Raw genomic sequence first — 22,310 nt, 5'->3', positions numbered from 1 at the left:
ATATTAGAAAACTGTTATACAAATGCTTGTATTATTTTTAAAAAAGTAATTGGCCAGATAAACTAATCATTAGAAATTAAAAAAAAAATACATGAATATTCAGTGAACCACAAAGTATGGCATTAAAGGAGGAAACAAAAATAAAAATGTAAAAAAAAAAAATAAATGGATGCAAATAATCTATTGATAAAATATGATTTAAACCGATAGTGGCATCTTACCATTTCTTCGACGTTGAGTGAAAAAAAAAAAAAACCTATAGCAAAATAAGTATGTATTTAAAAATAGTTTTAATCTAAGAACTAATACTTAAAATTGAATAAAAAGCATTCGTGGCAAAAAGTTTTTTGAAGGAAAATATTGGGCTTTTAATTTCAAAATATTGGGCCTTTTCCCACGATGGTCTTATTTTTTAAATTTAATCATCTAAATGGCACTACATGCATTTTATTTCTTAAAATAACTCTAAAACAATCAAATAAATGTCCACTCTGCACTCGGAGTGGACATTTTAAAATATATTAAAAAAATATCATAATTTTTTATTTTAATCCTTTTTTTTAAATTATTAAACTAGCTTGTTTTTATTTTTTCGATTTAATTTAATTTTATTAAAATTTATTATTGTTTTATGTAAAGCGAATTAAAATTTTAAAACACATATTTCTAAACATATATTATTATTAAAAATTTAAAAACAGAAAGTATTTAAACGTTTTTAAACTTATTAAAGTGGCAAGTTTTTGGTTTTTTAATTCATTTTTAAAGTGGCATTTTTAAACGTTTTAAATCCATTTTTATTTTTATTTTTATTTTTTTGAATAAATAAATCCATTTTTATTGATCTTTCTAAAGATTTTAATATTAAAAAAATCAATTTATTTTTAAAGTTTATTATTATCAAAATGGAAAGTATTTTTTACATGTTTTTTAAAACCTATTTGTGTTTTAATTTTAAAACCTTATTTTTTTAAATTCTAAATTTATTTTATTTTATTTTAAATTCTAGAACATTGACCTCACAGTTTTGGTATGTTTTGGTGTTCTATGGTTTGGATTAAAAACGATTTTACTTGTAGGATGGCACACTACTCGATGACCAAAAGTCAAATGCAGAGGTAAGCACATGGATAGAAGTTTTGCTTGTTTTAAAAAATATGCGAAAATAAAAATAAGTTGTTAAAAGGTAAAATTTTTAAAAAACAATAACAATTTTTGAAAAAATTTAAATAAAAAAAAACAAAAAAACATGCCACTTTAAATTAATAAACGTTTAAATACTTATATTTTAATAATAATAATAATAATAATAATAATAATAATAATAATAATCATATATTTTTAAAAATATATGAGTTTTTAAGATATGATATGTTTAAAATAAAACAATGATAATTTCAAAAGTAAATTAAATTAAAAAAAACTAAAAACAAGCTAGTTTAATAATTTTTTTAAAAAGTGCTAAAATATAAAAATGTCATATTTTTTTAATATATATTTTAAAATTCCCAATTAACATGTAGGTGCTAGTGGCCATTGATTTGACAACTCTATACCATTTAGATGATTAAATTTTAAAAATAGGGCTCTAGAGAGAAATAGCTCAAAGTATTAGTAGATTGATTAATTTTCAAGCCTTAAAAATCAAATTTGCTATAGGTCTAGAAAAATTGAAAAATAGTAAATAAAATAAAAATTCTTAACATAGTGTTTGGATTCAAAAGTTGGAGGGAGAGTAAGGGGAGGGAGAGTAAGGGGAGAGAAAGTACGGGAAAGGTAAGGACGTGTTCAATCATTGTTTGGATAAGTAAATTTTATAGAGGGAAAAGAAAAGAGAGTTTTCTTAAACTTTGTTTGGTTACGGAAGGGAAAGGAAAGGAAATGACATAATAATATGATTTACTAATTATACCCTTATTATTAAATAAAAATTACTTATTTCTATTTAAACACATGCATTATGAATATCTTAGATAAATTCACACTTTAAGCATAATTTTTTTTAATAAATATTATAATTATCATTATTATTTTAATTTTTATACTTTAATTTTCTCTCTTCTCAAATACTACAATTTATTTTTCTTTTGGAAGTATATCATACATTATTTGAAGATCAATTTCTCCTACAGCTATATTGGATCATCACAAGATCACTTTATCATATTGTTAGTAAATATATTCTAATATTTTAATTCATAGCATAATAATTATGTTGAATTTGATAATTATTAGTTTTTTTCTTACTCAAAGAAAATTTTAATTTTATTTGAACTTTGAATAAAATTTGAATATCAAAGAATTCTATTGAGATAAATTCTTTTAAGAATGAATTGAAAAATAAAAAACACAACATAAACAAACGTATAAACAAATAAACAAATAAAAAAATACATAAAAACAAGGATCTGTGATGAGTGTCATGTGAATGCTTGATTAAAATAAAATTAAATTGAAAAAAAAGTAAAAGAAGAAACTTATGAAGTGGCATTATATAATTAATTTAAAAAATGAAGGGTATTAAGGTCTTTTAAAAAAAATTAGGAGGTTCTTCCTCCTCTGGCACCCCAAATCGGGGGCCAGAAATAGTGGGGTTTCGGAGGGTTTCAGAGGGTCAAAGTTAACCCATTTTTTTCCCTTCGTGAAATTAAAAATATCTATCCAAATGAGGGAAGGGCCGACTCTGATCCTCCAAAACCCTCATTTTATTTTACTTTCCCTCGCTGGCCCTCAATCCAAACATAGTATAAGTTTCCTAATAAAACTTAAACTTTTAATCAAGAGTCTTCTAGAAGCTATTGTCATGCTTCATCAATTTTTTTTAAGAAAGTGGATAAACCATAAATTTATTCAAAAGGAGATAGTAAAAATAGAAACAAAAAAGGAAAAGATAAAGTCAGAAGGCTCTCACCAGATGTGAGGCTCTTAACAACCAAAAAAAGCAAACCAACAAAAATAGGAAAAGAAGATAACAACCTAGTTGACGAAAGCCACCGTCTGGGAGCACATGCCTACTCAGGCTGACAAGAGGAGTAACCTACTCTAGAGCAAGATTTTGATCAGAATCGCCGGTTTGGTTAGAAACCCTAGCACTTATGAATTTGAGGAAGCACTTAATCTTTTAGGAAGCCTCATGATTGTCTGCCGTTGCTGAAAACTAAGAAAAAAGAATATTAGCGATTTTAATCATTATAGAAAAAGAAGGTAATAAGAGACATTGAAATATGCGATTATTTCATTCCTGCAATAGATTCCACATAATGGCTCTTGAAATGAGGTCCCAAAGAATTTGAATCTAAGAGTGAAAGGAAGTAATTCAAGTTGTCCAAACCTCAGAGGTGGAATAAGAAAATGAGTGAATTTCAAAAAGTTGTAAGAAGAAGGACCAAATTCGTTTTGAGAAATCACAATCAAGGAATAGGTAGCCCACAGTCTCTGAGGCTCTGTGACAAAGAACACATGTATCTGTGGCATTTTGAGTATTACATCCTTTTTTGAAGAGATTTGTAAGGGTAAGAAGTTTATCCTCCCAAGCTAGCCAACCGAATAAAAAAAATTTTACATGGACATCTTGTTTTTCAAAATTGAGAGTAAAGCGGACTACGCATGCCACCATCGATGAGAAACTTGTAAAAAGATTTGACCGAGAAGGAACCACTTTTTTCCAATGTCAAAGTTTAAAAGTCCTCATGATCACTAGAGTAGTCTGGAATTGCTCCTAAAAGTGAGGATAAATCATTTAAAGTGGATGTGTGAAAGAGATTCTTTGGAGAGTGAATTTGCTGGAAAAATTGTTGAACAATTATCCAAGGGGAGGTGCAATCATTGAAAAGTGATGGCCAAAGATCTTTCAAAGTTCGCCCAGAGTGCCATCTATCAAAGCAGAGAAAAGTATCAGAGCCATTTTTAACTGATTTGGAGATACATGCAATAAAAGGGAATAGAGTGGGGTGAATTCCTGTCCAAAAGAAAGATTTATTTCTTGGTGGTGATAGGAACAAGAGTCTAGTTGGGTTTCTTTTCAAGTAATTGATTTTCATAATCTTGGCCTAACAACTGTTTGGATTAGAGGAGATTTTCCACCACCATTTTTCAAGAAAGGCTCAGTTGAACTCTTTAAGATTAAGGATTCCCCATCCACCCATGTTGAGGATTCCCCATCCATCAATTTTTTCCTTTGGAATTGAACACATATAAATGTAAATTGAAAAGTTATTTGATATAAAATTAAATAATTATTTTATAAAGTACATATCAAACACAATATATTTACAATTATTTATTTTACAAAATACAGATAGAGCACAAAACAATTACAGACAACATAAACACAATTTTTTCAATATATATATATATATATAAACCAGCCGAACACAAAATAATATTTATTTTATAAAATACAGATAGAACACCATATATATATATATTTACAAGCAACACTATGCAACACATATAGTAGGCTAAAATTTTTGAGTGGGCATCGTCCTATAGTCATTTTCATTTTGAGCATTAAACTTCAATTTGTATCATTTTGATTACTCATTTTTAATTTGTATTCACTGGGAGGGTACCAAGGAGAGCCACATGGAGAGCCACATGACCAGTGACCTTATGGCCTTCTTTGATGGCATATCATATCTATGTATTCAGATGGTACACTAAATTAGTATTAACATAATAAATCCGGCGTAAATGTCATCGAATTCTCTTTGGAATCCTCTTGTTACCTTCTTGGTGAACACAAATTAAAGTTAAATAATCAAAATGATACAAATTGAAGTTCGATGCTTAAAATAAAAAACGACCATAATTAAGTACCACTCAAAATATTTAAGTAAATATAGTACTAACAGTTGGCACATGTTTGATCTTTTACCAATCTTCTCCAGTGTCATTTTGCAACTTATCCCAGAACTCTTTTGGCATTTCATCCATCTCCAATGTTTGAAGATTAGTCACATGTTGCAATTCGGGAAGTCTGTTTAGCTTACGGCAATCCACAATTCCTAGGTTAAGTTTTGGCATTGTGTTTCCCTCCACTTTCCACTCCTCTAATGCGTGAAGCTGTACAATGAACAGAAGTTCTAGGCGAGGAAAACCACCGGCAGTGCACATCATACTTTTTCCGGCGTATGAATATCTATTTAGTACGAGGCAACCCAAATAAGGCAACTTCTCCAATTTCGGCATTGGGTCTTGCTCCTACTGAGTTTCTTGGAGATATAACTTTGTGAGATATTTCAGGAAGGTGAATGCATCTCCTCCTGGCCATATTCCATTCCAAGTTCAACGATCGAAGATTGTTGTGAAACTCAAAAGCCATGAGATCAACCTTAGAAGGAATGTGGCTTCATTCACTCGAAGATATCTTTAAGACGGCAAGTTGGTTAAGTTCGGCAAGTAGAGTAACTAGTGCTATCACAGGGAATCTGTCAACTTCTGCCAGACTAAGTTTCTGAAGTTTGGGGAATTTCCATTCTTGGATCTAGTTTGTTGCCACTGTTTGAAGAGTCCTGAGATCATGTAGCACAAGTTTTGAAGGTGGCCTCAAAATTGCATCAGTTTGTACATGCCTCAAAGTTTTGATCTTGAACAATGTGCTTGGTATCTCGCAACTATTGCACCAATTCCTCAAGTCTATGGTCTGTAGATTCTAAAGCTCACATATGGATGTTGGCAACTCTACCACTCTAGTTGTTCGTAATCCTAAATATCATAAATGCTTCATGCTCTTAATCTCTTTTGAGAATCTTGATAGCAGAAATACATACCCCAGCTCATGTTAAAGAATACTCAGAATACATGCTGGTCTATTGGAGAATACTCAGAGTGCATGCTGGTCACGTAAATGTGTGGGTATTAGAATGCTACGTACTTATGTTGCATGAGAATAGAAACTGGTCAAGTCTTGAGCTATGTTATGGCCCTTGTCAGGTCTTTATTTATGTTAATTATGTTGTGTCAGTCTACCTTGTCCGGTTAACTCCTTTATGTTGTCTGCTCTCTCTATATGAGAGACTGGTATTGTATTTTCAAGAAGTTTGAATATCAAGTCTAGTGCTTCTCCTAAACTTCATCTTCTACCCCTCTTCTTTAGCTCCACCTTCACACTCTCCATACGAACAGTGGTATCAGAGCTATAGAAAACACAGTTGACTTCAGCTCCACCCAAACTAGTGTTCCTATCTTTAAAGGTGAGAATTTTAACCTTTGGAGTCTTAAAATGAAGACTATGTTTCGGTCAAAACGTCTTTGGAGTATTGTTGAGAATGGCTTTAGTGAAGAAGGAGAAGAAGAGGTTATTGAAAGGAGAAGAGATGCTGATGCAAGTGCCTTGTATCTCATTCAACAAGGAGTGGATGAGAAAATCCTTATTTGGATCACAGAGGCCCAAACAGCCAAGCAAGCATGGGATATTCTACAAAAAGAGTATCAAGGATGCTCTAAAATCCTCTCTATAAAACTCTACTTCCTCAAGTCGTAGTTGGAAACATTGAGAATGAACAATGGTGAAAAGGTCCAAGATTACATAACTAGAGTCTTGGATGTTGTTTATCAGCTGAGAGTTCTTAGTGAATCAATGGAAGAGACAACAGTGGTTGGAAAAATCCTAAGACGTCTCAACCCAACCTTCAAGCATGTTGTCTCCTCCATTGTGGAAGCCAAAGATCTTGGAAAACTCACTGTTGAAGAGCTAAGTAGCTCACTCAAGGGACATGAAACCATACTCACCATGTCCTCAGGAGAAGAGGACGCAACTTTTCAAGCTATGATCAGTGAGTTTGGTGATACTAGCATTCGAGGAAGCCAAAACAGAGGGCATGGTTTCTTTCGTGGTTGCTTCCGTGGTCGAGGCAAGAGAAGGGTCGTGACACCCATATACAAACCAGAAGACTCCAAACAAAAGCAACAAAGGTTTGGTGAAGAAGACTTTAAGCATAAGCAGAGACCTCCAATCCAATGCTATATTTGCAAAAAATATGGACATACAAAATCTCAGTGCTGGTACAATAAAGCTAACTTTGCCAAAGAAGAAGAATAAGTTAAAGAAAGCGAAGAGAGTGAGGATGCAATGGTGTTTATGGCTGCTCTAGTTGATGAAGACACAAGCAATGATGAAGAAACTGAAGGAGAGTTGTTCATGGCTACTCAAGACAATAAAGAAACCAATGTTGCTACATGGTTTATTGATAGCGGGTGTTCAAATCACATGACTGGAGCTAAGGAGCTATTTGAAACACTTGAACTCTCTTCTCAACAAATGGTGCGACTAGAAGATGATAAAAAGCTGAAAGTCACTGGTGTTGGATTAGTTGTGATTGAATCAAAAGATGGACATGTAAGCAAACTTGCTAATGTTCTGTATGTGCCTCAGCTGGCACGTAACCTTCTTGGTGTAGGCCAGTTGATGACGACTGGATACACTCTCAACTTCTCCCATGGTGTGTGCACAATCATTGATGACAACAACAACAACAACAACATCCTGGCTCATGTGCGCATGACTGTGAATCGACTTTTCCTTCTTGATGCATGGAACATAGCATGTGCTAATGCTGTTTTCAGCATAGATGATGAGTTTACACTTTGGCACAGAAGATTCAGTCACCTGAACACTAGGAGTTTGCTTCTCCTAGCTCAGTCCCAGCTTGTAAAGGATCTACCAAATATTGCACTAGGTGCGGTCGTGCGTCCCTGCGAAGGATGCGCTATGGGAAAACAAACATGCCATCAACCAGCACGACGAGCAATGGCACCACTTGAACTTGTGCATGGAGATCTAGTTGGACCAATGCAGACACCATCATTGGGTGGCAATAGGTATATATTTCTCCTCACTGATGATTATTCACGGTATACTTGGGCATACTTTATGCAGAGGAAGTCCGACGTCTTTGAACCCTTCAAGGTGTTTAGGCAAATGCAAGAGAAGTGATTGAGCTTACCGTTGAAAGCTCTCCGAACCGACAGAGGTGGGGAGTTTCTCTCACAAGAGTTCATTAAATATTGTGAGACTCACGGTATAAATCATCAACTGACGGCACCATATACACCTGAACACAACAGAGTCACCGAGAGAAAAACCCGAACAGTTGTTGAGATGGCGCGTTCAATGCTCAAGGAGATGAATCTTCTGATGACTCTGTGGGCTGAGGCAACTGCTGCTACAGTTACCATCCTGAACCGATCACCCACCAGTGCAGTAAAAGGCCAAACCCCGTTTGAAGCTCTCAAAGGTGAAAAACCATCGGTTGGCCATCTGCGTGTGTTTAGGTGCGTTGGTCACGTGTTGATTGACTCACATCTTCGTCAAAAGCTGGATTCGAAAACAAAAAGATGTGTGTCGATAGGTTACTGTGAAGACACGAAGGCTTATAGAATGCTTGACCCCACCACTGGAAAAGTGTCCATCAATCGGAATGTAAAGTTCTTTGAGAATCTTGCATGGAATTGGGCAGCTTCATCCAGCTTAGAACCTCAGTTTGTGGTGGTTGATACGTTAGGAGAAAAGTCAACAGAACTCACTCAAACTACTACATCTGTTATCTTTGAGAGCTCATCACCAAATAATACCATGCCAACCTTGAAAGAAGACTCCGCTGATGACTCTCTGACCAGGTATCGCTCTCTCTCCGACATCTACAATACTTGCTCCTTTGTCATTACAGCCCTAGATCCAACCACATTCGAGGAAGCTACTAAAACTTATGAATGGCAAATGGACATGCAAGAGGAGATGAATTCCATTGAACGAAACCAGACTTGGGAATTGGTTGAATTGCCAAATAGGAAGCAAGCTGTTGGTGTCAAATGGATTTTTAAATCAAAGTATGATGCTGATGGAGTTCTACATAGGAGAAAGGCTCGGTTGGTTGCGAAGGGTTATACTCAAAGGGAAGGGCTCGACTTTGATGAAGTCTTTGCACCCGTGGCTCGTATGGAGACCATTCGAATACTCCTTGCCCTTGGCATGCATAAAGGCTGGCCAATCTACCAACTTGATGTCAAATCCACTTTCTTAAACGGTGATCTACAAGAAGAAGTGTACGTCTCCCAACCTCAGGGTTTTGTAGTCCAAGGAGAGGAAATGAAGGTCTACAAACTTCAGAAAGCCTTGTATGGTTTACGCCAAGCACCTCAGGTATGGTACAGCAAGGTGCATCAATGTTTCTTAGAAATGGGGTTTGAACGAAGCTCTAACGAGCCCACTCTTTATACCAAACTTACAAAGCTTCAAGGTTCATCTCACATACTACTTTTATGCATCTATGTGGATGACATCATCTATATGGGATCTTCTCAAGAAATGATAAGTGATTTTAAAGCAACCATGATGCAAAGGTTTGAGATGTCTGATCTTGGACTATTGAGATATTTCTTGGGTTTGGAAGTGAAACAAGGAAGAGATTTTATCTTTGTCTCTCAAAGTAAATATGCTGAAAGTTTTCTGTTTAAAGCCAACATGCTTGACTGTAAAACAAAACCAACCCCTATGAATCCTAATGAAAAACTCAGCTTGGATGATGGTTCTGGAGATGCAAATGCTGGGAAATACAGAATTCTAGTGGGAAGTCTACTGTATCTCACGCACACCCGACCTGATCTCATGTATGATGTCTCTGCTGTAGCTCGTTTTATGCACTGTCCCTCGATGCATGACCTTGGAGCGGTGAAGTGCATTATGCATCATATCGCTGGCACTATTAATCTCGGGCTGTTATATGAGCGTACTGATAAATTGAAACTTATGGGTTATATAGACAGTGATTGGGGTAGGTCGATTGATGACCGAAAAAGCACCACCAGTTGGGTGTTCAATCTTGGTTCGACTGCTGTTGCGTGGAGTTCGAAGAAACAAGAAATCACTGTGTTGTCAAGCACTGAAGCAGAGTATATCTCCGCAACTTCAGCTGTGTGTCAAGCAATATGGATGAGATGACTTCTAGATGACATGAATGAGAAGCAATTGGAACCAACCGTGATTTACTGTGATAACAAGTCGGCTATAGCAATTGCTAAGAATCCGGCCATGCATGGCCAGACTAAACACATTGACACAAGATTCCATTTCATCCGAGGTTTAATTGCTGATGAAGAGATCAAGCTGCTTCATTGCAGCACTAATGAACAAGTTGTTATTGTTCTTACTAAGTCACTGTCAGTTAAGAAACATATTCATTTCACTGAGCAACTCAGAGTCAAAGTCTCTGAGTAAGGGAGAGTGTTAAAGAATACTCAGAATACATGCTGGTCTATTGGAGAATACTCAGAGTGCATGCTGGTCACGTAAATGTGTGGGTATTAGAATGCTACGTACTTATGTTGCATGAGAATAGAAACTGGTCAAGTCTTGAGCTATGTTATGGCCCTTGTCAGGTCTTTATTTATGTTAATTATGTTGTGTCAGTCTACCTTGTCCGGTTAACTCCTTTATGTTGTCTGCTCTCTCTATATGAGAGACTGGTATTGTATTTTCAAGAAGTTTGAATATCAAGTCTAGTGCTTCTCCTAAACTTCATCTTCTACCCCCTCTTCTTTAGCTCCACCTTCACACTCTCCATACGAACAGCTCAAGCATTGTCAATAACTTAGAGTGAAACAAGAGAGAACCACCTTCTTTGAAAATTGAAGGGATTTGCATCAGGGTTCTTAAACCAGGAAGGATCGTTTAGCTCTGATCATGAATCTGCACATCAGTGTTGTCTCTACTATAGTAGATAGTAAGACGACCAACATTTGTATAAGAACTTGCTCTACCAGTATAAATTTTGAGGAAACCATCCTTTTCTGCCTCATTCTTTGCCAGTTCAAGCAATAGATCATGAACACTGCATGTCCTGACACTTCCATTAGGTTTTCACTCATGGACCTGAACTAAACTCCTTTGGATCAATGCCTCTAGTACACCTTCACCCTGATCTTCATCTTTTATGAACCTTTCTGCAACCTAGAGCTTGACTAACATGGTCACTGATATCACATGATCCTGAATAAACATTTTGAAATACAGAAAGCATGGCTTCAAATCATACTTGAGAGCATCATAGCTCAAGGCTAGAATGTCTTGACACTCTTTTCCCTGTGATGCCCACTCCATTGTCTTCTCCGGATCCTTCCATACATACGGAGTGTTCTCCTTGATAGAGAGATGACCGCCGAGAACAGATAGAGCAAGAGATAAGCCACCTCATTTTTTGCTAGCTGTGGTGCAAGATCAATCAATTCTTTAGGACAATTTGTCTCTACATTTTGATACGGAAATGCCTTTTTGAGAAGAAGCTCCACACTCTCATCGTCATTCAAGAAACGGAGTTCACAAGGGTTTGGGTCTTCTTGCATGGCAATATCCTTAAACCGGGTGGTGACCAAGACTCTGCTTCTGTTCATCACAAACCCAAACAATCTTCGCACTAGAACACATACTTATGCTCTTCCCAAACATCATCCAATACTGTACCACGAGGCACCTCTTTTCTTCACCCAATGATTTTTTAATCTTCTCAATAAAATTCTCTACTTCAATTCCTTCCAATTTTTTTTATTTCCTCACCTGTAACATCTTGAATTAGCTTTGCCAAAAGCTCAACTGGTCCACTGAAATGAGTGACAACAATCCAAATGCGCAGAGGAAAATGTCCTCGCACCTGTTAAAGATGTGATTGAAGTTGGCAAGATGGCAGCGTATGTGGGCATACATGGAATGGGGGATCACAGCGTGGTTGGGATGAAGTTGAGGCATGGTGAGAAGAAGGACGCGCAGCATGGATGCTGGGATGGCACTGTTCCGGTCCAGCATGGGGGTTCTCTAAAGAAAAGAGAAGGAAAGCATGGCGTGTGAATTAATAGAAGTTGAAGCAGTTGGAGCTTTTTTTTGGAGAAAAGTATATTTAAATTAGGTTAATCTCTCAGTGTGAGTGAATGACCAATGCTGGCACACATTAAGGTTACGCTGTGACCAACGGGTGTCTAGATTTGGTATTAGCCAATGGAATTAGTGGTGGTAATGGGGCGGGGAATCCCCGATCCCCGTGGGGACCCGACCCGACGAAGATGGGGATTTCCCAAATCCCTCCCCCATGGGGGCATGGACGGGCCAATCCGTCCCCGTTTCCTAAATGGGGATGGGGACGGGGAATGCCCTCCCCGCCCCATGGGGATCACGACCCGATTAAAATACATATATATGTATATATATATATTGTGTGTATATATATGTATAATTTTTCCAACATTAAAAAATTCAATGGCCTAGGTAATAATATAAAAAACTCTAATTTTAATTTAATTGCGCTAATCACATAAACTATTTATTTTAAATTAATAACAATTAAAATTAGATATAAGAGCCCCATATTAAGTAGTTTTGATCTTAACATAATTTAATGTATATATTTATGTTGAGTTATTTTTATGTTCCAATATGTAATAATATTTTTACAACTAGAGAATCCCCGTGGGGATGGGGATGGGGAAGAGAATTTCCCCCGTCGGGGAATCGGGGATGGGGAATCTCTGTCCCCGCCATTGACGGGGACGGGGACGGGGACGGGGACGGGGACGGGCATCCCTGCCCCAGCCCTGCCCCGTTACCACCCTTATATGGAATGCTAGCTTTGTGTCTGCTGGTATGTAATAGTTTATTATAAAGTAAATGGAAGTGCTGTGTTTTGATTGGGTCTCATTACTTTTCTCTCACCCGGTTTTCTCTTTGACCCCTTGACCAAGTGGAGAGAACTATCAGGCATTTCATCAAACAATGATTATTCTCTTGAGCATTTTGTCAAACACCTAGACGATTCACATTTCCGGTGAGCTTCATCCTGTCAGCACCACATTATTTTGAAAGATATTCCTTGCAACTGTCATCTTGCCGAGCCCACCAGTCCCATAAATGCATCTTACACAAAGCTGCAGTTTCTACTTATCAATCATTTGCTTTGATATTTCTTCATCTACATTGCATGGAGACCAACCATGTCCACATTCTCAGCTTCGGATGGTGAGTGTCTTCTCCTCAGTGATGTATTCACATTCTCCGCATCATCCCCTAAGCTTTGAATGCCATACTCCGCTGTAAGGGACTTTATCTCTTTGATCCTTTCTTTTATTTTGTCAATATCCACACCATTCCTATGCCATTCCATCAACTGACAAGGTGTGATACTGCTTCCATAATAATATAAGCTAAATTAACAATATTAATAGTAAATAAATACGAATAAAATTACATAAAATTAAGTTGTGCGACAAAGAGCTCATAGCCTAATGGTACTTGGCCTTATTTTGAAAATCAAGGGTGAGACTTTCAAAAAGTCTCGAGTTCAAAACTCATATTAGAAGCAATAATGGTAACGAGTCACCCGTTGTGGGTTCTGACTCATAGCCTAAATCCCTCATCCTCGGCTGAGGTCTGTGGGTTGGATGATTAATTCCCAGCACGTAAAGTTCATTTAAAGGTGTCAAATGGACGGATAAGTACATAGGTGCATTAATAATGATGATTTAATGATCTTTTAGGAATTCACCATGTGGGGGTGACCCCTCACTTAGTGACACATTTATTTTAAAGAGTCATAAATGCATTAAATTAATTTTTTTTAAAATATCATAAAAAATTAAAAGTTAAGGAAAAGACATGCATATCATTGGTAAGATTCAAAGGATTTATGGAACCCATAAGATTATTAGTATAACAATTTTATCCAATAAAATGTACCTAAAAATGATTTCCTTTTAAAAAATTATCATGTTATCTCTTCTTTCAATATATTTTTTTTCCTTTGTTCTATCATCCAAGCAAGCTTGCTAGCCACAATGTGTTAAAGCTAAAGATTAACTCAAGTTCATATTATCTAGTTTTTAATGATTATTTTTTTTGAATAAAGTAGATAAATCACTGATTTATTAAACAAGAAAAATTTAATGATTAATTTGAGTTATAAAAAAAGTTATGATTTAAAGTGTAGTTATTAATTTAAGTTTAAGTAAAATTAGATATTTCAGTCTTAGTACGACTTAATTTATATGGTCTATGATTCTATATAAAACACTGTATGTACAAACCATGCACATACAAGAAAAAACTAATTTAGTATGTTTAAGTGTGAAGGTGTGGTGGCGGGTTCTACAACTTTTTATCGACTATGGAAAGTTTGTCTAGCTGAGTGCTTATTACTTTTTTCAATATATTAGTATGTAATTAATAAATTCATTGCTTACCTCCTCATTTCCACATATCCAATAATATTGCCTTTACTTGTTTTAATGGAGAAAATGTAAGGCTGTAATCTTGTTTTTCTTATATCAGCAGATATGGCATTAGATAATTTTGTACAGCTTGTGATTTCTCATTTTGATGGTCATTATGATCATGGGATCATTGTCACGAGACTGACTAAGTGTCACTCGACCCGTGCGGCGATTGGCTACGCACTGCGTGCACCAACCCAGCCTAAGCCCAAGGATCACACTTCCATGCCCCTACAAGCAAAGATACAAGCAACCACACCCACAAGACAAGGAAACAAGAAAGAGGAGAACTAGAGGTAAGAGAGAAAAACTGAAACTCTCTAGAATGAAGTCAAGGTTACACCATGAGCCTTAACAACACCGGCCAAGCCCTTCACCCCCACTCCCTCTAAGGATGAAGGTAGCCCAAAGTCTTAACCTCCCTAAGACTAAGGACCAAGGGATGCCCAATGACCCACCAAGGATCAAAGGATCAAGAACTCCAAGGAAGAAGTCCGTCTCTCCAAGGAAGCCCAAGATGATGTTCTTCACTTGCTCTTCATCCCTTTTTATAGACAAAGGCAAAGAGATAACCTCTCTTGCCCATACCGGCCATACCGCCAGCGTTATCCCGCATCACCCCTCCTGCGTCAGCCTGCCACCTGCGTCATACCGATGTGACCCTCTCCATGCCGCTCCATGCCACGCCCACGCCTTGGGCCATGCCGCGTCATGTTGTGACCACGCCTTGGGTCATGTCGTGCCATGCCTTGCCCACTTCTTAGGCCATGCCACACCATATCTTTGCCCATATCTTGGGCCAGGTCACACCTATATATGTTATCTTGGCTTATGGCTGGGCGAGAGCCCTCTCACGCCAGCATGATCAAGATAATTGACCGTATAATATCGGTACTTATAATTGACCCGGCTGATTGGCCAACACTTAGCCAGTCTTTGGCCCCTCGGCCTTTCCCTCGATCATGATCACTCTCGATCAAGGTCCCTCTGCCATATGCATCACTCCCTGGGCGCTGCTCGATAAGCACACTATCACACGTGACACTGGCCCATGTGATGCTTGCTCGGCACTCCTGGCTAGGATCCTCGATCATGTGTGCCTCTCTCGCACCGCTTGGATGATCGTACGAACATCAACTTTCTTTGGACTTGGATTTTGGTGTAGCTTGACCTCCTTGGCCATCTTCTTTCGATAAGGCACTGACCTTCCCGAGCATGCGAAGAAACCCTATGACAATCATATTAATGAACTTCTTGAAATCTAAAGATTATTGCTAAGTCCTCTCATATGGAGTTAGTAGAATGGATCTTGACACGTCAGAGACAAAATTGAAATAAAATATCTAAGATTGAAGGATTTAAAGGCTAAAAACTATTCAAGCAATTGATTGTTGAATTTGGATATTATTCTTCACAACAAAACTTCAAAACAAATATAGGACTCTACCAAAACGAATTATTAAAAGCCTAGATATAGTAGCCTCAAGCTTTGCGTTTAAAATTCGAAATTCTTTGAATGGGATCAAGAGAATCATGTTCTGGATTATTTTTCTTGGGTGATTATAATTGTAACCAATATGTTAATCTATAGAAATATGACCAATGATGTCACTATTATTAAAAAAAAAAAACACTTCGATCATTAACACCACAATTTAATTTTGTTGTCCATGCTATAGAAGATTCTAATATTATAAATGATTTTTTTTGTTACAAAAGAGAAAATACAAAAGTATGTGAATATAACCCTAGTATACTTTCTAATTAAAGTGAAATAAAAGAAAGGCATAATAACTATTGCATATATGATCCCAAGATATTTGTTAATTAGAGTAAGATTAGAGATACACATAACATAATCAAATTCATAAATATTACTATTGATAAATTTGTAACCAAATGAATTCAAATTGCAATTAACAGAATCTAATTTTCTAGATTGATGGCTAACTAATTCATAAGCCATAATGTAACTCACCATGTCAGGGTTTTATATTTGTATGTCTTAAATTACACATATATATAGTCATAATTGTGTGTGCATACATATAGGACAAAATGAAAATTCTCTCATATAACTAATATTGGGCTAGCTCAATAAAGAAGGTATTCGCTTTCATGTGAGTGGTTTGGTGTACACATTCCACCCAAAACATTATAAGTTAGGGTTCATTTTATATGACGTTGGGGGATCCCCGATGGGGGAGGGAATTTGCAACCCAATCCCTTACCGCTGGGTGAGAGCACAAGGCTGGATGTTCAATTTCTTTCTTGCGCACATCTTAACTATTGTGCTTGTTGCATTTATTAAAATGAATTCTCCAATATTCCATTAACTTATAGGTTTAAAATAAAATTTTTTAAAACCATTTTTGCCTACCTCTTCTGCTATACTTCAACTATTGAGAAATAAGTATGTATGCTATATGACATGAAGAATAAATAACGCTAGTGCCGCTTGAATTTATGTGGTAATCCCAACTTATAAGAGTATTAATTTCCATGTAAAGATAAAGATTTATGATAATTCTTCCAAAAATCTAATTGAAGTAGTCCATTTAAAATTTTCAATCTGATTAAAATTATAATTTGGAGTTTATCACTAAGATGTATGTAGAGCGTTCTCTTAACTGTGAGGACCAGAAAGATTCACTGGAAACTTGTATAAGGGTCTTGAGAGAAAGCGAGATTATCTTAAATTTATAACGTCTCCTTAGGCTTTATTAAAATTTTCGCTGCGTCCAGAAGTGTTTTTTTTTTTTGTTTGTTTTTTCTTATATTCCAAGTTTTGCATAATTTTATCACATTTATGGTCAATACTGTCACTACTACAACTACAACAGGTGAATTGATATTTTATTCTCTTCTCAAATCAAAAGTTGAAACTTGAGATTAAGAACCACTCTGTATTAGGAAGGAGTCAAATTGGACCTCCAATGTGAGAGTCAAGTATTTTAATTGCTTAGCTATATTTTTTTTTTATTTTTTATTTTTGAAAAGGTATAATGACAATATGATTAAATACTTAACATATTTAAAAAAGAAAACAATTTAAAAAGAAGAAAAAGAAAAAGATACCTAGTGATGCAGTCAAGGAAGCAGGGGAATTGTGTGGGCTGCTGGACCAAGAGGAGAAATGAATCAATGGCATCCTCAGCTTGGTAGGACATGTCAATGATATCATGCACCCATTTCTTGATCGTTTCATTCTTCCTTTTTTTGGCATCAGCATCCCTGAGGAAGCACTTGATATACTCGAGCTCTGCCTTCATCCCCTCAAACTTCTTTCTCACTCCAAACATGAAGATGGCTTCATGTACCACCAACTCTGTAAGTTTATGCAGCACTTGTGAGGCCACAGATTCACCCATCTCTCTCTCTCTCTCTCTCTCTCTGGGCGCGCTCTAAAAATAGGCAACACTATCATACATATATAGAGCTAGGGATGGGTGAAAGCTCCTTTGTTGGATTTGTGGTAATAGGAAATTAATTGATAATTTTATTAATTACATACTCGCCTGCGTAAATTACTGTAGTCATTTATAACTTACATACATGATGACTTATATATAGGCATACAATTTTTTTAAATGCGAATAAATCATAAAATTTATTAAAAAAATGAACATTACTGTATGAGAAAAAAAAAAAACAACTAAAACAAAAATCACATACTGTAATAACACTAGTGGTCCACCTGAAATGTGTGGATGAGAACAAACTAAGTAAAAAAACCGGTGATAAATAGCTACAATAGTCATATATAATATATATTTTTTTAAAAAGATGAATAAACCACTTCAATTAACTGAAAAGATCACATACATGACACAAACACAAATACAACAAAACCGCTCACACTACCAGAAGTGATTCAAGAGCGAACAAAACATACCACATGAGGATAAAGGTCATCGTCCGAACCATATCAAAAGAAAAAAGACTACCCCAATTGACGGTAGGGTGCCTCCTCAGCAGTAGTGCCATCCCTGTCCAACTGGCTCCTTGAATCAAGGAACTCAAGGCTGTGCCTGACAATAGCCATGGATCTTCCATTTTCACCTTGATGTTATCTGCAAGAGCATCGAACCATGACAGAAGTATACGACTAATACTTAGGACAATGTAATGTGCAGGAAGAATTTTAGCATTAAAAATTCTATCATTGCGCGCAAGCCAAATATTCCAAACTAACGCCTTGATTACTAAATCCATAGCAAGCCTAAGGACCGGTCTCACAGAACATCTCCAATCAACCCATAAACAACTAATCGAGCTCAGAGGTTCAGGTAGAAGCAGCATCCTGCAGAAGTAGCTCCATACCTCTCTAGCAAATGAGCACCTAAGGAACAAATGGTCAACAGACTCGACGTCCGCATGACACATCGCACACGTAGCAGTTGGAAGTTTGTTGCAATGCTTGATCTCCAGGTTTTCTAGCGATAAGATTTTATTCTTCCAAACCAACCAATTAAAAGTGTTGATCTTTTTGGGTCATTTGCTTTTCCAAAAGAACTTCGCTATTTCGCACCTCAAACCCCCATCGTTTAAGAAATTGTAAAGAGATTTCACCGAGAACACACCATTACCAATGATGGACCATCTTTTTATATCCTTCTCATCCTGCCCTTGTGCCCTCCAACTTTCACAGATTTGCACCATGTCTGCCTCCTCATAGAAAGGATACTCCTCTAGCAGATGGCCCAGCTCATTGAAGGTTACATCATGCTGCCTGCCTCTACTAAAAAGATCTAGCTAAACGTTCATTGGAGCCCTACTATTAAGCCATCGGTCTTTCCAGAAAAGGGTCTCAGTGCCTGAGTAGACCTCACTAATAATGCAACATCTTAAAGTAGGGAGAGCATACTCAAGACACCTTTCCAGAAAAATGACACCCTCCTGCGTAGTGGTGTCAAACGGGCCGGCCCGGCGCGGGCCCACACGGCCCATGCACTATGCGTGCTCGGGCCGGCACGGCCCGTCTAAAAATCATGCCGGGCCGGCACGGCCCGCCAACCACCAAGGTCGGCCCAGCACGTGGCCCGGCCCAGTTATATTATATTTATATTTTTTATTTTAAAGCCAAAAATATAAAAAAAACACCCTAAAATTGCTAAAAAAAAATATAAAAATATATACTAAAATTCAAAAACATAGAACTAAAAGCCTTATTGACTATAAAAACAAAAAATATACCAAAAAAAAAATTTTAAAAAGAAAAATTTACATTTGGCGTGCCGGGCCATGTTGGCCCGAAGCGGGCCGCAAACCCCTAGCCCAGCACGGCCCGGGGTATGGGCCGTGCCTGGCCTGAGCACGGTACTGTAGCACCGTGCTTGGGCCAAGCACGGCCCAACTCGTGCCGGGCCGTGCCGGCACACCCATTTGACACCACTACCTGCGTAGGCAAGGAAATAAATTACACCTCGCACCTCCATAGTTAAATTGGATCACCTCAGTCCCTCCCCAATTATGATTATTCAGGATCTTCAAACTCACTAATCTACAACCCGGTTTGTTAATATCCGGCCCCGACCATAAAAAATCCCTTTTAATTTGATCAATCGCTTTGATGACCCAAGCAGGCAATTTGAAAATAAACATCCAATATGTTGGAATCGCAGAAAGAACAGAGTTAACCAACATAAGCCGACCTCCAATAGACAGATGTCTACATTTCCAGGAGGACATACACTGTCTCACTTTCGCTATAATCCCCTCCAAATCTTGCTTGCATGGCCTACCACCAGATATTGGTATGGCCAATTATGTTATCGGGAGATGTCCAATTGCACAGTTTAGAGTTAAGGCAGCTACCTCATCTGTAAAACTCCCATTCTGACTGAGTACAGACATGTCTTGGAAAAATTAGCTTGCGGGCCCGACAGACCTTCAAAGAGATATAAAATAAGTTTAACAATTCTGAGATCCTCCAGTCCTCTTGAGGTCAAAATTAGCAGGTCATCCGCATAATGGAGATTGCATCTATTTTTAAAAGGGCCCAACGACACACCCACTAGAACCCTTGATTCCAGGGCTTGATTGAACATCACACTAAGCACATCCGTAACCAAAATGAACAATAGCGGAGATAACGGATCCCCCTGACACAATCCTCTTTGGTAGCGAATATAACCATTTGGCGACTCATTAACCAACACATTAGCTTTAGTGGATGAAAGGATATTCTCGATACAAGCTAGCCACTTAGCCCCGAATCCCCTGGCTTTGAGAAGTTCCAACAAGAACTCCCAATCCACGAGATCAAAAGCCTTCGCAAAATCAACTTTCAAACTATACCCAGGCAGCCTTCTCAAATTCATACTAAAGATCAGTTCCTCCACCGTAGCCACATTATCCAGAACACATCGGCCATTCAAAAAGTCAGATTAAGCATTATCCACTAGCTCATCCATTACTTTGCCCAGCCGTAAAGCTAAAATCTTAGAGACAATTTTAAGGGATGAATTGATAAGGCTGATTGGTCTGTAATTCCCCGGGCATTCTGGAGACTCCACATTGGGGATGAGCCCAATGTCCACCCACTTGATCCTTTTCAAATTAGCCCTACCAAAATAGAAATCCTCACACAGCTTGAAAATATCCTCCTTGATCATCTCCCATGGATGTTTAAAGAAGTGTATCAGGAACCCGTCCGGGCCTGGAGCTTTGTCTCCCCCTAAACTGAAGACCGCATCTTTGATCTCCTCCCTTGTAAAGGGGTGCTCCAAGTTAGCCAATTCCACTTGAGGTTTATATGCCAGGAGCTTGGAAAGATCCACTTTAAAGCGTGAAGACCGCTTACTGCCGAATTGCTGCTGGAAGCGAAACACAAAAATCCTCCCAATTCCTTTTGGATCCTAAATCAGCCTCCCATCCTGACTAATTCTAGGAAAAATTTTGTCACATTTCCTTCTGTTTGCCATCACATGGAAAAATTTTGTATTATCGTCACCATCCTTCAACCACTGAAGCCTGGACTGTTGGCGCTATTAGATCTCCTCTTTCTTACGAACAGTCTCCAATGATTGTAAGAGATGTTGCTCAAGGGCTAATTCATTAGGCATAAGGTTCCAAGATTCCTTAAGAATGTCCAAGCTCTCCACCTCTTGCAACAAATTTAATTTTTTGAGTTTGATAGATCCAAAGCTATCCATAGCTCACAACCATAGATGTTTTCTTGGCCCTGCCAGCTTTTTGGATATCACGAAAGCCTTGCAGCCCACAGGTGCCATCTCTCCTCACCACTGTGGAACCAGATCCCTAAAGCCCTCAGCTATATACCAAACTAGCTCAAACTTAAATGACCTCGGAGTAGAACAATATCCCCCCACTTCTAGCCGAATAGGGTCATGATCAGATCCCAGTCGAGGAAGGCATTTTTGCAACATACATGGGAACCAATCAGACCAGGGGCTATTCACAAGGAATCTGTCCAGTTTCACCCATATAGGGTCCGCCTGCCCATTTGTCCAAGAGTATCTTGTTCCTACTGTAGGTGGTTCACATAGGCGAAAATCCCACTTAAACCGGTTAGTAGCACGAATCTCTTGAAGATTAGGGTTCTCAAATGGTTTGTCTTAAATAGAGAAGATGGCGTTGAAATACTAACAAATTATCCAGGGTATCAGCGGATCACCCCCACAACTTTTAAGCTCCTCCTTGAAACTTTGTTTAAGAGCTCCAACATTAGGGCCATAAACCGCAGTGCATCTCCAGAGGAAAGTGTCACGCTTGTCACAGAATTCCACCGTGAGACTAAACGCCCTCACCTTCTCTAACTTTCCTACTAAGGTGGCGCCATTCCACCCAATAATTAAACCTCCAGCAGTCCCTTTAGCTGGCGCGAACAAAAATTGATCCAGTTTAGAGCCTCCAATCTTCCTCCACATAGCTTGCTAAATCGATTCTAATTTGGACTCTTGCAAACAACACACCTCAGCAAATTGGAGACTAAGGAAATCTTTAACAAGAAATCTTTTTACGGGCCTCCCCAGACCCCTAACATTCTAAGAGATAATATTCATGAATACTGATCTGAAATGCGGACCTCAGTAGAG

The 22,310-nt window shown here is 37.6% G+C and overlaps 1 protein-coding gene across 1 annotated transcript; it reads right to left on the bottom strand.

Moving 5' to 3' along the window:
* Positions 1-10,669: 10,669 nt before the first annotated feature.
* Positions 10,670-17,621, bottom strand: LOC120256710 (putative disease resistance protein At1g50180). The gene is made up of 7 exons (XM_039264392.1): positions 17,329-17,621; positions 12,975-13,164; positions 11,714-11,806; positions 11,552-11,645; positions 11,127-11,411; positions 10,938-10,987; positions 10,670-10,798 (listed from the first exon to the last, which is right to left on the bottom strand). The coding sequence occupies exons 1-7, from the start codon at positions 17,619-17,621 to the stop codon at positions 10,670-10,672; spliced, it is 1,134 nt and encodes a 377-aa protein (XP_039120326.1).
* Between the last annotated feature and the right edge of the window lie 4,689 nt (positions 17,622-22,310).

The sequence above is a fragment of the Dioscorea cayenensis genome, unplaced genomic scaffold, assembly GCF_009730915.1.
Source record: "Dioscorea cayenensis subsp. rotundata cultivar TDr96_F1 unplaced genomic scaffold, TDr96_F1_v2_PseudoChromosome.rev07_lg8_w22 25.fasta BLBR01001573.1, whole genome shotgun sequence".
NCBI classification, from domain to species: domain Eukaryota; kingdom Viridiplantae; phylum Streptophyta; class Magnoliopsida; order Dioscoreales; family Dioscoreaceae; genus Dioscorea; species Dioscorea cayenensis.
Note: the sequence above shows the minus strand (reverse complement) of the source record. Positions and strands in the feature narration are given on the sequence as shown.

Excerpts from the sequence above, each read along its gene's own strand:
- LOC120256710 (XM_039264392.1), bottom strand. The coding sequence starts at position 17,621 with ATGGGTGAATCTGTGGCCTCACAAGTGCTGCATAAACTTACAGAGTTG. Across the intron at positions 13,165-17,328 it reads TTCCTTGACTGCATCACTAG|TATCACACCTTGTCAGTTGA; the intron begins GTATCTTTTTCT and ends TTATGGAAGCAG. Across the intron at positions 11,646-11,713 it reads AACTTCATCCCAACCACGCT|GTGCGAGGACATTTTCCTCT; the intron begins GTGATCCCCCAT and ends CATCTTTAACAG.